The following is a 13,771-nucleotide window of genomic DNA, read 5'->3' on the forward strand; positions in this document are numbered from 1 at the left end:
AGATTCCAGGAAATGAAAGAAGCAAAAGGACAATGGAAGCAAAAACACACAATGATGTCAGTAGGGTGGGTGACAAATAACAATCTTCAAGTAGAGGCATGGGCAGCCATCCATCTGTCAAAGAAACTCCAGCTTTGGATTTCCTCAGTGAATCAGAGTGTTAGTGTAGACAGTCTAAAGACAATTTCCAAATCTATGATTCTGTGAATTTTATGATAATAGAAGGAAGTGACAGGGGCAAGTAACAGGTTGAGGAAACAAGACAGAAAGATAGCCATGTAATCATAGAAAACAGGAATACCATTAGCTTTAAACACATACAGTTTATTGTCAGGAGAAAGACCAGGGAACACTGATGAAATTACCATCCCCTATTGGGACAGAAAGCAGCCAGCTCCTAGGAAGAGGCATAAGGAAACATTCCAGGAAGGGATACATCCTTATAGCTTTTATTTTACTTTTAAAGTTATAGTTAATTGTCAGAGATTACGCCATAGACCAGAATAATTTGGAGTTTGTAGACACCCTTGAAATTCTGATACAGGGTGGTGGGTGCAGCCACAAAATGGCTGCTGGAAGAGGTAGACAATGTCAGAGAGAAAGGTTACACATCATTCTCATAGTAACTCTTCAGCATTAGCAGAAGCAATGTTTAACAGGATGCATATTCATTTTAACAGCTGATTAGATCTCCAGGAATCTTTGGGAATCTTAAGCATTTTTTATGCCAGGCTATGATCCTACTCCTGCTCTAAAAGGAGATAATTAGGTGTATTGTTTCATGAATATTTTTTGTTTCTGTCAGAACAAGCAGTTAGTGAGACTTTCTGCTTGAGTGGTATTATAACCGTGGGTTCATGGAGGAAGCCTGGACCCTGGGAGTAAGAACAGAGCACCCTCTTCATCCCCCTGGGCTCATGGGGAGTGATGTCAGTATGCCACTAGTGAGATGGAGACCAGACTGCATTTCTCAGCCAGACATACACCCACACAGATACATGGGAGAGAGGGTCATAATGGAGTCCTTGGAACATAGTATAGTGTATTTATGAGTTCTGAAAAAGTAAAGTGGAGGAGTCAGAAGAGATAGATACCTGTGGTCTACAGTTAGTTCACTGCATTCTATGCATTTGCTATATACATATAGCAGGCGTGAGATACTATACATCTAGCTGAACTCTAAAGTAGACATCTAATTCTCCATTTGGATATGAGATCCTATACAACAGACTCTTACCATTTGCAGACTTGTGTTTTGTGAAATGACAACATTGTATCATGTTTTTTTCAGTTATTTAAATGTTTTATCTGTAATTGAAAAACTGTTTCTGTGTGTGCGTGTGACGGAAACCAGTTTGGTGCTTTTAAAGACAGAGGGTAAATTATTACAGTTTTCCCAAGGCTAAATTTTTTTCAGCAGCACAATATAGGCAACAGCTGTTATAGAGGAAAGAATATTGAATTAATTCCAAGTGGTTCTAGCTTGAATATCCACTTTAAAAGATAAATGAATGGGTGGTTGAGAAGTCATCCTGAAGACGCCAGGAATTCAACACTACTTCAAGATGCAAGGCAAGCACCAGGCCACACTGGTTATTCTTGCTTAGCTGCATCTATCAATCCAGTCCACATTACAATGTCAAAAATGCTGAGCTGGGACATAGAGAGAGGCAGCTTGTACTTCAAAAGATTCCACACATCTGGGTAAATCAGAAGTGACAGCATTTAGAAGCAGGGAGGAGATAAAAGTGGAGTGGAATTCCAGATGAGAGAGACCATTCAGTGCTACCACAGGTGCTTAATGCCTTTAATTACAGGTGATTTCCATATAAAAATAAAAGGTCGGAACAGTTTGACCTAAACCGATGGTATGATTTAAAATGTAATTAAGTTACGGTGTGATAAATGATGGCCTTAAACGTTACAGCATGAAAGGAATGGCAGAATTATTAAGAATCCTTTGGCTGTTTCTAATCAAGTATTGATTGCTTTGCCCCAAAGGAGCACAGCTAATGACAGAGGCTCATTGATCAGATATAACTTACTTCTCCCTTTCAATAAGAATTTAGTAGGGGATCTATTCCGGGGGGAAATGGGTGATTCTATATTTGTTTTGCTTCAGGTTGTCTTTTCCATTGGAAAGGCTGACAAAGCAGAGCAAGTATAAAGAAAAGCTAGCTGAGTCTTATCAGCTATTATAGTAGCTGTGATAAAACCCGGTACATAATGGCAGAGTCACCATCACTTCAAAAGTGAGTGGTTAGTGTTTGGAGGACAAATCTTGTGCCACTTGGGAACCGGTTTATTCTCCATTTTTTGTTTGAAGTACAAAACCCCCAAGCCAAGCAAAATGGTACTACAAAATCAAGTCAATGTGTTACTTAAAAACAAACAAACAATCAAACCAATGCTAAAGCCACACACTGTTGCTTAAAGACTAACAAGGTGTAAACTCTGCAAGGTGGGATAACAAGTAAAGACCAGCTGAAGTGAATGATTCTAGGGTCAATTTGGTGAATATAATAATCATGAAGTGTGCACAAACATTATTCTCTATGCCATAATGTGACTTCACATGTATGTATGAAGGAGGAAATTAATTGTTTCCTTTGAAGGACCCCAGATTTTTTTTAAAGTAAGTTCTGTCCCATGTGTGTAGGTTTATTAGGTTGCTTTTTCCAGTAATTTTTTTTCTGGGAAGGAGAAATAATGGGACAATGGACATCATTAATTGCCAGTATTGAAAGATCAGTGTTGTAAGCTCTCTTTTAGATAAAGAAAACCATAATCAGAACCTTGCTTTGGAATGGCCTAGGGAGGCATATCATGGAAAAGCAATTGAGAGTTGATTTCCTCTGCCTTCAAGGGGAAAAAAATCTTAAGCATGTGTACCAGTACCACACAAAGAACAAGATTTTAAAAAAGGAAGGAAGGAAGGAAGGAAGGAAGGAAGGAAGGAAGGAAGGAAGGAAGGAAGGAAGGAAGGAAGGAAGGAAGGAACAGTTGAGGGAAAGGAGTGGCTAACTCCTAAAATACTGTCTCCAGGAATTTTGGCTGCAACTTTGTTTCTCAGCAACATTTAATATTCCAAAAGTCATCAGCACTAAAAATAATGATCTCTTTTTTATCTATCCTTTCTTGATTGTGCCCCAGTGTCTTTTACATTAACAGATTTGTGAGTTCATATTAAAAGATAGCTATCAAGGTCCGTCATTAACTTCCTTAATAAGAATGGCCCCAGGGTATACATTCCACATGCAATTATGCTAACTCAAAGATGTCTGACCAAATGTGACAACGAGATTTTTAATATTATGAATATTTATTGCATTGAGTAGCGCTTGACAGAACTGTGATACAGGCATGTGGGTCTAGTGCAGCCTTTCTCCACTTTTTTATCATTGAGAACCCCCTGAAACTTTCTTCAGGCTTCGAGAAACCCCAGAAGTGGTGCGATCATGCAGAATATGGTTGGGAAGTATAGCTGTGTGCGTGCCCACCTGGGGCCCCTCCCCTTCCCAGGTCCCCCAGGCTCATCATTGCCCATTTTGGGAGGGGAAGGCAGGTCAACATGATCATATATGGTCATATCACTGATAAAATGTTTAACAAATTTTAAAAATATATAAAAATTAATTCCCACCCAATTGGGAAACCCTTCCAGGGCTGTCAAGAAACCGCAAGGTTTCACATAACCCTGGTTGAGAAAGTCTAGTCTAGTGCAAAGTACTTCTGCAGTTTGGTACAGTCGTGTGGTTCTATGGGATAGGGTTTTGCAATTTTGTATGAAAGTTTTTGTGTGAATGTGAAAAAAGGTAATTGCTTACCTCCATTATCTTTTAGGTGTAGAGCTATTTTGGTATCATCTGGAAAAAAAGAAATTCGAGAGTATTAGACCAAGGAACTATATGTAAGGGTGTGATATAATACTTTATTAGCAATTTATTATTATTTCCAATGTATGCAATATTTGTTCCCCAATTCACCATAGGCTATGGTTCAATAAGTCTGCTATATTTCTGTGCTACAAACAAAGTACCGTATTTGCCGGCATATAAGACGACTGGGCGTATAAGACGACCCCCCAACATTTCCACTCAAAATACAGTACTATGGGCCACTATGGGCAGCTATGTCTATCCCAACTGAAGTGCACCTGGCGTATAAGACGACCCCCCCCACTTGGAGCCATGTTTTTCAGGGGGGGAAAGTAGTCTTATACGCCAGCAAATACTGTAATTTAATCTGCTCTGACAATGCTCACTTTCATTTCAAAATCACCCCAGAAAATGATTCCATGGGGGGAAGTTATAGACGTGGATGTTTCTTTGTATTGCTTTCTTTTACAGGAAGTCTGTAGCTGGTCTGATTCTAATCCTAATGTTCAGTGAGATTCCCCATAAAAAGAAGCATCTCTAAACTATCCCAAAGTAGAATAAAAAGAAAACCTCCGGAAATCAAGATAGCTGAACATGAGAACTGAACTGATATGGCTGTGTACAGAAACCTTTACCCTATAGGGAAAACAGCCCCAATGATTTGCAGAGGGGTGAACAGCGGCAGAACAGTTTGTCCATTGTGCAAGGTCACAGTGGAAGCAACAAGCAGTGTTCTATATCGTTTCAAACCTCTGTTCTATAATGGCAAGCTAGCAGAGACTAAACACATTCCTTTGCCACGCTGCTGGCCTCTCTCCAGGACAGATAACAGCACCGGCTGGATTGCTTAGCAGCTGTACAGCTGGGAACTCTGTCTGCTCCAAGGTTGGGATGGGTCAAGCCAAGCAAGCATCTCCAGCCCAGCCTGGAATGGGCCATCACAACATCCTTCCCAGGTGGAAAATTGCCTTCACTTATACATATTGGATTTCCTAATGTTTGTCTTGCATAACTGCAGGAGAACATTATTTAACGTCCTTAGAAAATATGAGGCCGCTGTCTGAAGCCTCCAAGCCATCAGGTTGAAGTGATTCAGATCATGATGAAGCACCTGGTAGAAGCTGATTAAATCGAGGTGATTTGGTAGGGGAAAGAACTGGCCTCAGGAACTCTCCATGAGGATTGGAAATCATATTTGATGAGGTCAAAAGGGTGCTACTAGGATCGTGTTTGATCTCTCCCTCCTGGCTTCTTACTGATAAGGAGCGCGGAAGGAGAGAAAGCATAAAACAGGGCTTGCTGCCAATGCAGCTGAAACTCATTCCCTAGGGCAGGGGTAGTCAACCTGTGGTCCTCCAGATGTTCATGGACTACAATTCTCACGAGCCCCTGCCAGCAAATGCTGGCAGGGGCTTGTGGTGATTGTAGTCCATGGACCTCTGCAGGACCACAGGTTGATTACCCCTGCCCTCGGGAGCCAATTCCTACTAGTGCTTGGAAACAGAACCTCACAGATTCCTTATTTTCTCACATCACAAAAAGATTGACCTTTGGAACCCCTCAGAAGGTAAACAGTGGTTCCTGGCAAGTGATGTTTATGGTCACTCATGGGAGAATATTCTAGCCCTGCTCAATATGTCGGCTTCCATGTTTAAACTTCCAGGGATATGGATAGCTTAAATGGAAGGATTGAGCTTCAGTGCTGTATTCCATACAGGAGTAGCTTCCTGATACAGCCCCCCGGACCCTGTCTCCTCTTGCTTGTTTAAATAAAACACCATAACTGTATTGTCCATCTGAGTTTGACTACCCCCGGCATAGAAGATTGATGATGAATGTATACCTTTATTTTGCCCACCCATGGCTCATAACACCTTAGGGCATTGCTGCTACATTTTTTCTCAGCGATGAAACTAAGTAGCAAAGCCAGTTTGGTTCTCATGTATTGAGAGAGAAGGAAATGGAACTGAAGAAGCCATACAACGACACACTAAGCAGAGCTCTTGAACTTCAATGAACTTACAAGGCTCTACTTTAGATGACACTGATAAATATGGAAAACACAGTGTCTGTGAACAATCACAACAATAAAAATGTACGCTTAGGGTTTTTGGGTATGGCATTTAGCAGCCCCAAAAACTCCCACATGGGGACTGCACAGAAAAAACAACCTGAAAACATACGTGGATATTTTCTTAGAACCCAACAGTTGCTGGAAAGATATTTATCTAGGAAAGCCTGGCTGAACAATGTTAAATATCATCACACAATAGATGTATTACATGAATTACTTTGAAATGTTAATTCAGCAATCAAAGTAATAGCGCAATGAAATTCTATGGGTTTAGACTGGAGTAATTCTGCATAGGATTTTAGTGTTGTAGTTTCCTCTTAGACTTTATTTTCTCCTATTTGTACTACCACATTGCTATGTTTAAAAAAAAAAGCAGGTAATCTGGTAAGGAAAATTTGGTTGGAAAGAAGATTAATTTACAGTATAGTTTTGGATCATGAAAAAAATATTTATAGATCATGTTTTCACATGTCCAAAGCTCATATAACCTTTTCAGTCTTGGAAAGTTTACAATTACATATAAAAAAATTCCTGTTTAAAGTTACCTTCTGTGGGCAGGCTAGTTGGCAGATGCGAAATTGTGGCTCCTTTGGTAGTAGTTAAAACTCTGAATCTCATTGTAGTTTGCTGTAAAGCAACAGTGGTCTGAGAAGGCATTTCAGTCGTGTCTACATTCTTCTCACAAATCTTATCTTTCGACTACAGAGGGATAAACAAACAAGAAAAGAGAAAATTGGTTCTCAATGGAAGCTATTTGTCTCAGATGTACAGACGTCTAAAATAAGCACAAAATGTCAGACTAGAGTGAATGAAAATGGAAACATTAAATCATGAATGGTTTTTCTAAAACCAAGTCTGAAAACTTTCCAACTTGATTTTTTTTTAAAAAGAGCATTGATATCTCAAAGATGGTTGACTACAGATCCCTCAGTGAGGGAAGAAAAGATTCTCAGATTCTGCTGAAATCATATGTTAGGTTTTTCACTAAACCTCTTTTTATTTCATTTCTGTGCAGATACTAGACTACTTTTTAAAGTACTACTTTCATGTTATGGATAACTAATAAAATAAGTAATAAAATGTACTGATGTGCATCCAGTAGCTGCCTTCTATTAAGTTAGGACACTTTCTCTGATGTGAGTAGAATCCTCACACAGCAGAAGGTGCCTCCTACCCACTTCTATATGAAGGGCAGAGGGGAGGAGGCAGAGAGAGCCAGCATGCTCTCTCCCCTCCAATCAGCTGCCGCCAGCGATTCCCACCCCAAAGGACTATGGGACATGCAGTCCTAAGTCCTCCAGCCTGTCCTGCTGCGACGGCAGCTTCCCCACTGCAGCAATGGCGCCCTGGGGTAAGTCCCATTGGCTTTTGCAAAATAGAAAGCTTATAAAAATACACTCTTTATACATAATTGTAGCATGCACCCCAAGGTTTCCATGCTTGGGTAATACATCTGATTTCAGACTTAATGCACAAAACATGGTATCAGGGAAGAATGTGATGGAAGAACAACACTGCCACATAGATGTTCAACCTTGTCAACATTATCTGATCCCTCATCTGATCAGTTATCTCTGAATCATGGCCAGAGTCTAAGAAATTTTTTAATGGTCCTAACTAAGAAAATAAACATAGGCAAAAGCATACTACCTCTTCAGGACAACCACTGTCAACCCAGTCTTGCCGGTGGCGATCAAATCCACTGGAACATCTTTAAATGGTGGAAACGATTAAACAGTCCAGATGCAAATGAAACATGTATTGGTTGGGTAAAAATGGAAGGGTGAGAGGAAAAGAAAGTAAAGAAAAAAAGAAATAATTAAGATTTTTGCTTTTAAATTTGTATGATCAATAGAGTGTTCAAAATGATTAGTGTTTTCTATAAGGAACTAATTATTATTAGACAGTGTGAGATGTCAATGTCTTTTGGCTTTGGATAGTTAATAGCTTCACTATGTTACCCAGCAGGAGCTTAAGGCCTGATCTCAAACCTGTAGATTTAAGTCAATTTAAATTAGTCTGTTTAGTTTTTTTCCCCGTATTCTCTATATTCGTACTATGAAGAATGCTATGTACCAAGCAGCACAGTTTGACATAGTGGTTAAGAGGGGCAGCCTCTAACCTGGTGGTATTATGCACTTACCATTTTCCACCTAAGTTAGTTCATTGGGCCTTTAAAATCACTCTTTTAGAAAAAAAGGTCCCATTTATGCATGTGCTCTGATACTGGGTTGGTATAGTGGTTAGGAGTGCAGACTTCTAATCGCCACAGCACTGATAAAGCTGTTCTGACCAAGCAGTAATATCAGGGCTCTCTCAGCCTTGCCTACCTAACAGGGTGTCTGTCGTGGGGAGAGGAAAGGGAAGGTGATTATAAGCCGCTTTGAGACATCTTTGGGTAGAGAAAAGCACAGTAGACTGTCGTAAATGATTATGCACTTGAAACATCACCTGACTGACACTCTGACACATATTGCTGGCAGGGCCTCATGGGAATTGTAATTCATGTACATGGAGACTTCAACAAGAAATTTCCACAGGGGCACACAGCCTGTTGAATGCTAACACTACCCCCTTTCCTCCTCTGAGGTATACTTTTCCTCCTAGACCCATTATGCACGGTGGTTTGATTTCTCACTCCTCTGCATGCGGCCAGCTGGGTGATCTTGCACCAGTCACAATTCTTTTTTATCATTATCATTATCATTATTTCCCACCACTCTTGAGACTGGCTCAAGGCGGGTTACAATGTCTGATAAAAAACCCATTAAAACACCATTAAAATGGACCACAAAAACACAGTATCAGATATATGGTAGAAAACCTCCAACTCTCCTCATCCTCCCAGCCCTACCTCTGGAGGGAACGAAAGAGGTCAAGATCACAATTTCAGACTTACCTACCTCACAAGGTGTCTGTTGTAGGGAGAGGTAGAGTAGGCGATTGTAAGCTGCTTTGAGATTCCTTCAGGAAATAAAAAGTGGGGTAAAAAGACCTAGTTCTTCTTTTGTTTTCTTTATCAGAATGGGTGATCAGTGCATGTCATATTATAGGCAAGAAGCCATCCAAAATGTTCTGTTTTTTCCTTTTAACTTGCATTGCAAAAATAGAGGTTGCTCCTAAACATTTACCTCAATTAACTAAAATTAATGAGGTTTCCCACACCCCAAAATGTAATTTTATGACATGTTACAAGCATATTGTAAAACAGCTGGCCGATTATTTTTTCAATTATTCCCCCAAAAAGCATCTAACTACAAAAGTACTGTCATTAATATTTTTAAGATGACTTGAGAATATAGAAGGCAAAGTGCTACAACTCTTAGGCATCAAAGGTACAACAAAGCTAAACTCATCTTAATTGCAATATGTTGCACCAATCTAAACCTTTCACTGCAGCACTATATTGAGAGAAGAAATTGAAAGAGGGGAAGTTGCCAACCTGGGAGTTTTGGTATAAGTTTCACCACTATAAAGGCTGGATATGTGGCACTATGGACTAGTTTGTGGAAATAGAAGGGTTTTTGTAAATTGTAATGAAGTCTCTTGTGGCGCAGGGTGGTAAGGCAGCAGAAATGTCTTAAGCTGTCTGCCCATGAGGCTGGGAGTTCGATCCCAGCAGCCGGCTCAAGGTTGACTCAGCCTTCCATCCTTCCGAGGTCGGGAAAATGAGTACCCAGCTTGCTGGGGGGTAAACGGTCATGACTGGGGAAGGCACTGGCAAACCACCCCGTATTGAGTCTGCCATGAAAATGCTGGAGGGCGTCACCCCAAGGGTCAAACATGACTCGGTGATTGCACCTTTTAATATGATTTCTCTGTCTGCTTGTTAAGTGGTAATGAGCCCTTCGTTCATTTAATCTCCCAGGAAGCATTACAGAAGTTAGTACATTAGCACAGGGTGGGGGGAGAGGAATGAGGCAACGGCCACAGAAAATATGATAATGAGTCTGCCATGAAAACCCTAGAGGGCATCACCCCAAGGGTCAGGCATGACCCGGTGCTTGCACAGGAGATACCTTTACCTTTACCTTTTAATGAAGGTGGATTCCACTCATATTTATTGTACTGACTGCTAAACTCATCCTTTGAAGCCAAGGGAGATCTCTTTATTGCTATCTTGCATGTATTGTGTGTAGAAGGAGCACCAGACTTAATTTGGATGACAGTTTCATCCTAAGCACCGTTACAGACTTCTAAGTCCATTGGGGTCAATTTGCTTAAAAAGGTGTAACTCTGTAAACAGATGAAAATATATACAATTAACAGTGTGATCTTATGCAGAGTTACTCCTGTCTAAATCACTGGGCTTAGACAGAGTAACCCTGCATTTCATTACACTGTAGAGTAGCAATCCTTTAAGCTTTTTAAAATTTAAATTTATCCTCAGTCAAAAACACTTCTTTCTTGTCTTTGCACAAATCAAGGTAGTTTTCTGCACTAATGAAGCAAGCAATCTTTGATCACGGCACACTGACACGGTATGAAAGGAAGTGAAATAAGCTTTATCAGAAATGTATGGAACAATGAATCTAAAGTCTTTTATCTAAGGAAAGTAAAAAAAAAGAAAAAAAAAGAAAAGAGGCTTGATACTTCCAGCTGATGCACTGGCAAGCCTAAGCAGTTTTATTTTGAAAAGTTGCTTTACCAGAATCTGGATATCTTAAAATTTGATGCAAAAAAAAAAAAAAAAAGAAGAAAAGGGCTATCTGGGATGAATTTCCAAGGCATATGTCAAAGATCCATCAGTTACAGTGTATATAATCAACTGCTGCATCCCCAAATTATGACTTTGCAAGCTATCATTACAATGTGTTTCCTGCTTAGAACATTTAATAAGGCTTTCATTTACTGGCACAACAATAATTCCCCACCGCCATGAACATACCATAGCAGATTTGATTAGTTATGCCATTTGTACCATCTGTCAACACAGCCGTTTTATAACAACTTCATTCTCAAAGGATGACCCAAGTCTGCTCCTAGTGAAGCAATTAACAAACCACATTCTAGGACATGAGAACAAGAGCCTCATTTAAGAAAAGGGGAGGGGGGGGAATGCGAATACTGTTGACATGGAACATGGCAATGTGATTTTAGGAGTCCCAGTGGAACTCAAGGAGTGTTTACAGACAGAATGGTGATGATCTGACCACAGGGGACCAAGGAGAGTTGTCCATTTTGGCAAGTGCAAAGTATGGAGGAAGGGGTCCATCTAATTTGTCCCCATTTTTTGGTGCGGAAAAACACCAAAATGGTTGTCTATTTACTATCATGATTAAAAGATATATATTTTTAAAGTCTTTTCTTTCTCATTTAGAGATGACAAATGAAGTCAAAATTGCCAGTTCAAAACAGCTTGGTACCTGCTGAATAATATATTAACCTCAGCAGGAACAATCAGTAACATGGATGGAAGCCACAAAAAGAGCAAATTAGTTTCCAAATTATGAGTATTGTTGAGTGGTCAGAGATGGTTTCATTTACTTTGAATATATAGGTTTAAAAAAAATTTAAGACCATTTTAATGTTATTACTGTTTTAACTTGCAGTGATTATTATTAAACTTTTTATAACAATTCAAGCTGAGGCAAAGAGGGTAGGGGGCAGCACAGGGGGGGGGAGGGGAGGTGCTGGTGGCGGTGCGCAACCTGGCACCTGCATGCAGGTGCAGAGTTCTGCGCCTGCATGTGTGCGCCAACTGAGTGAATTCCCCAGTTGCAAAAGAACTGGCCAGCTGACTCCTGCCCCCCACTCCCCTGCAGCCATGTCTGCTCTCCAGCACAATCACTCTCCAACTCCTCTGCTGCTGGATGATCCAGACAATGATGCTCCCTGCCTAAGTTGAAGCCGATGGAGCAGAAGAACAGCAGGAGTATGCACGTAAGCTCTCTGTGCATGCACTCTCCAGCAAGCTCTCTGTCACTCAATTCAGTGGCTTTGCTGGCAAGATAGGGGTGGGGCCCCTTGAACTACAGGGCCCGTCGCATGTGCTACAAGTTCTACATGGATAAATCAGTACTGATCCAGCCAAAGTACACAAAGATGCTGGCAGGAAAAGACATTAATCTGTAGAACCTGCAGCTACAGCCTCCTGCTAGGATAGTGCTATGGAGTTCAGCAAAAAGAAAATCTTGTATCAGAAAGCCCTGGGACATGAACAGACTCCTAATCAGAACTTCTCAGACTGAAGGCGGAACAGCAAACAGTCTCAGTATTCATTAGTTCATATCAACAGGGGAACAGGCAGCAGGATGTTGGAATTCTGGTGGCTGAAAATATTTGAAAGTGGGGTGGTTGTATACAAGGGGTATTTTTTTCAATGTGAAAAGAAAGAATGAGAAAGTTTCACATGTCCCGTAACAATTTAACACAACATACCAACCTGTAGTTCTAGAATGATCAAATTAAAGATTATTCAGATAAGGATCTTTAAAAACACATAACAAACCTCTAACCCAGGGGTAGTCAAACTGCGACCCTCCAGATGTAAATGGACTACAATTCCCATGAGCCCTGCCAGTGATTGATGGAAGGGGCTCATGGGAATTGTAGTCCATGGACATCTGGGGGGCTGCAGTTGACTACCCCTGCTCTAACCTTCATGCTCTTAAGTGCTGTTTGCTATCATGGTAAACCAGAATGGGGGAACCCCTTTTTAAACTAGAGACAGTAGTAAACAATTTTTATTTTGTATAAATAGTACAGCACAGGGTATTCAGAGCAAGTTTGGTGTAGTGGTTAGGAGTGCAGACTTCTAATCTGGCATGCCGGGTTCGATTCTGCACTCCCCCACATGCAGCCAGCTGGATGACCTTGGGCTCGCCACGGCACTGATAAAGCTGTTCTGACCGAGCAGTAATATCAGGGCTCTCTCAGCCTCACCCACCCCATAGGGTGTCTGTTGTGGGGAGAGGAATGGGAAGGCGACTGTAAGCCGCTTTGAGCCTCCTTCGGGTAGAGAAAAGCGACATATAAGAACCAACTCTTCTTCTTCTTCTTCAATCAGAGAACTGGCTGCTGTATGGCAGAGGACCAGTGATTGAGCCAGGCAACGTGTCACCACCAGAGAATCCTAAAGGAACTTTAGCCAGCACAAAACCAACTCAGATGGCAACTCAGATACACCCCTCATATTCCACGGCAATGAAAAGGTGCATTCCAGTTTTCAGACCAATGATACATTTGTAGTTTACTTGGTACAAATCAGAACATGAGCAGCATTCTATTAGCCTGGTGTCATTTCCTACCATCATCAGCTTAGCACACAATCGATTTAAACTGGTATGAATTATCGACAATTGCAATATGATAATTGCTTCTATTTTGCTTAAGAGCATCTTATCAGTGGCTCAAGCAGGGGAATCATTAAATCATGGCGTCTAATTCATATGTTTGTGAACATTTCCAGATTTTGCACTCTCTAAAATGAATTACAAGAATCCAATAGATTGGTTAACATGTACTGTTGATTAGGTAAGCTAACCTACAGAGATGTTAGTCTCCCACTGGGAGAAACTGGGCAGTCATTCACTGAAGAAATAATCAGACAAATGATAGTTGATGCACACATTTCTTTATGCAATTTACTTCACTTATGCCCCATCCCCCCCCTCTACATGGGTATCCAAAGTTGCTAAGGTCCATTAGGCTGAATGTGATTGATTCAAGGACATCCATGGCAGAATAAGGATTAAACCCAAATTTCCAGACTCTAATTCAACACTTTAGCAACCAGGAATTCCCAACCAGGGTCTGTGGACCTATGGGGGTCTCTGGGATATCAGAAGCGGGGTCTATGGCATTTGCCCTCCTACCT

General features: G+C 40.8%; 1 protein-coding gene across 3 annotated transcripts in view; it reads right to left on the minus strand.

Annotated features, from left to right (window-relative positions):
* PLXDC2 (plexin domain containing 2) overlaps positions 1 to 13,771 on the minus strand; it is a 215,032-nt gene that overhangs the window by 14,289 nt on the left and 186,972 nt on the right. For all 3 annotated transcript variants that reach the window (XM_077303069.1, XM_077303071.1, XM_077303070.1), the window contains exons 10-12: positions 7,603 to 7,663; positions 6,498 to 6,651; positions 3,828 to 3,866 (exon numbers count right to left, since the gene is read on the minus strand). In XM_077303069.1, coding sequence (XP_077159184.1) covers positions 3,828 to 3,866; positions 6,498 to 6,651; positions 7,603 to 7,663 — 254 coding nt within the window. The remainder of the gene's footprint in view (positions 1 to 3,827; positions 3,867 to 6,497; positions 6,652 to 7,602; positions 7,664 to 13,771) is intronic.

The sequence above is a fragment of the Paroedura picta genome, chromosome 11 (assembly GCF_049243985.1).
Source record: "Paroedura picta isolate Pp20150507F chromosome 11, Ppicta_v3.0, whole genome shotgun sequence".
NCBI classification, from domain to species: domain Eukaryota; kingdom Metazoa; phylum Chordata; class Lepidosauria; order Squamata; family Gekkonidae; genus Paroedura; species Paroedura picta.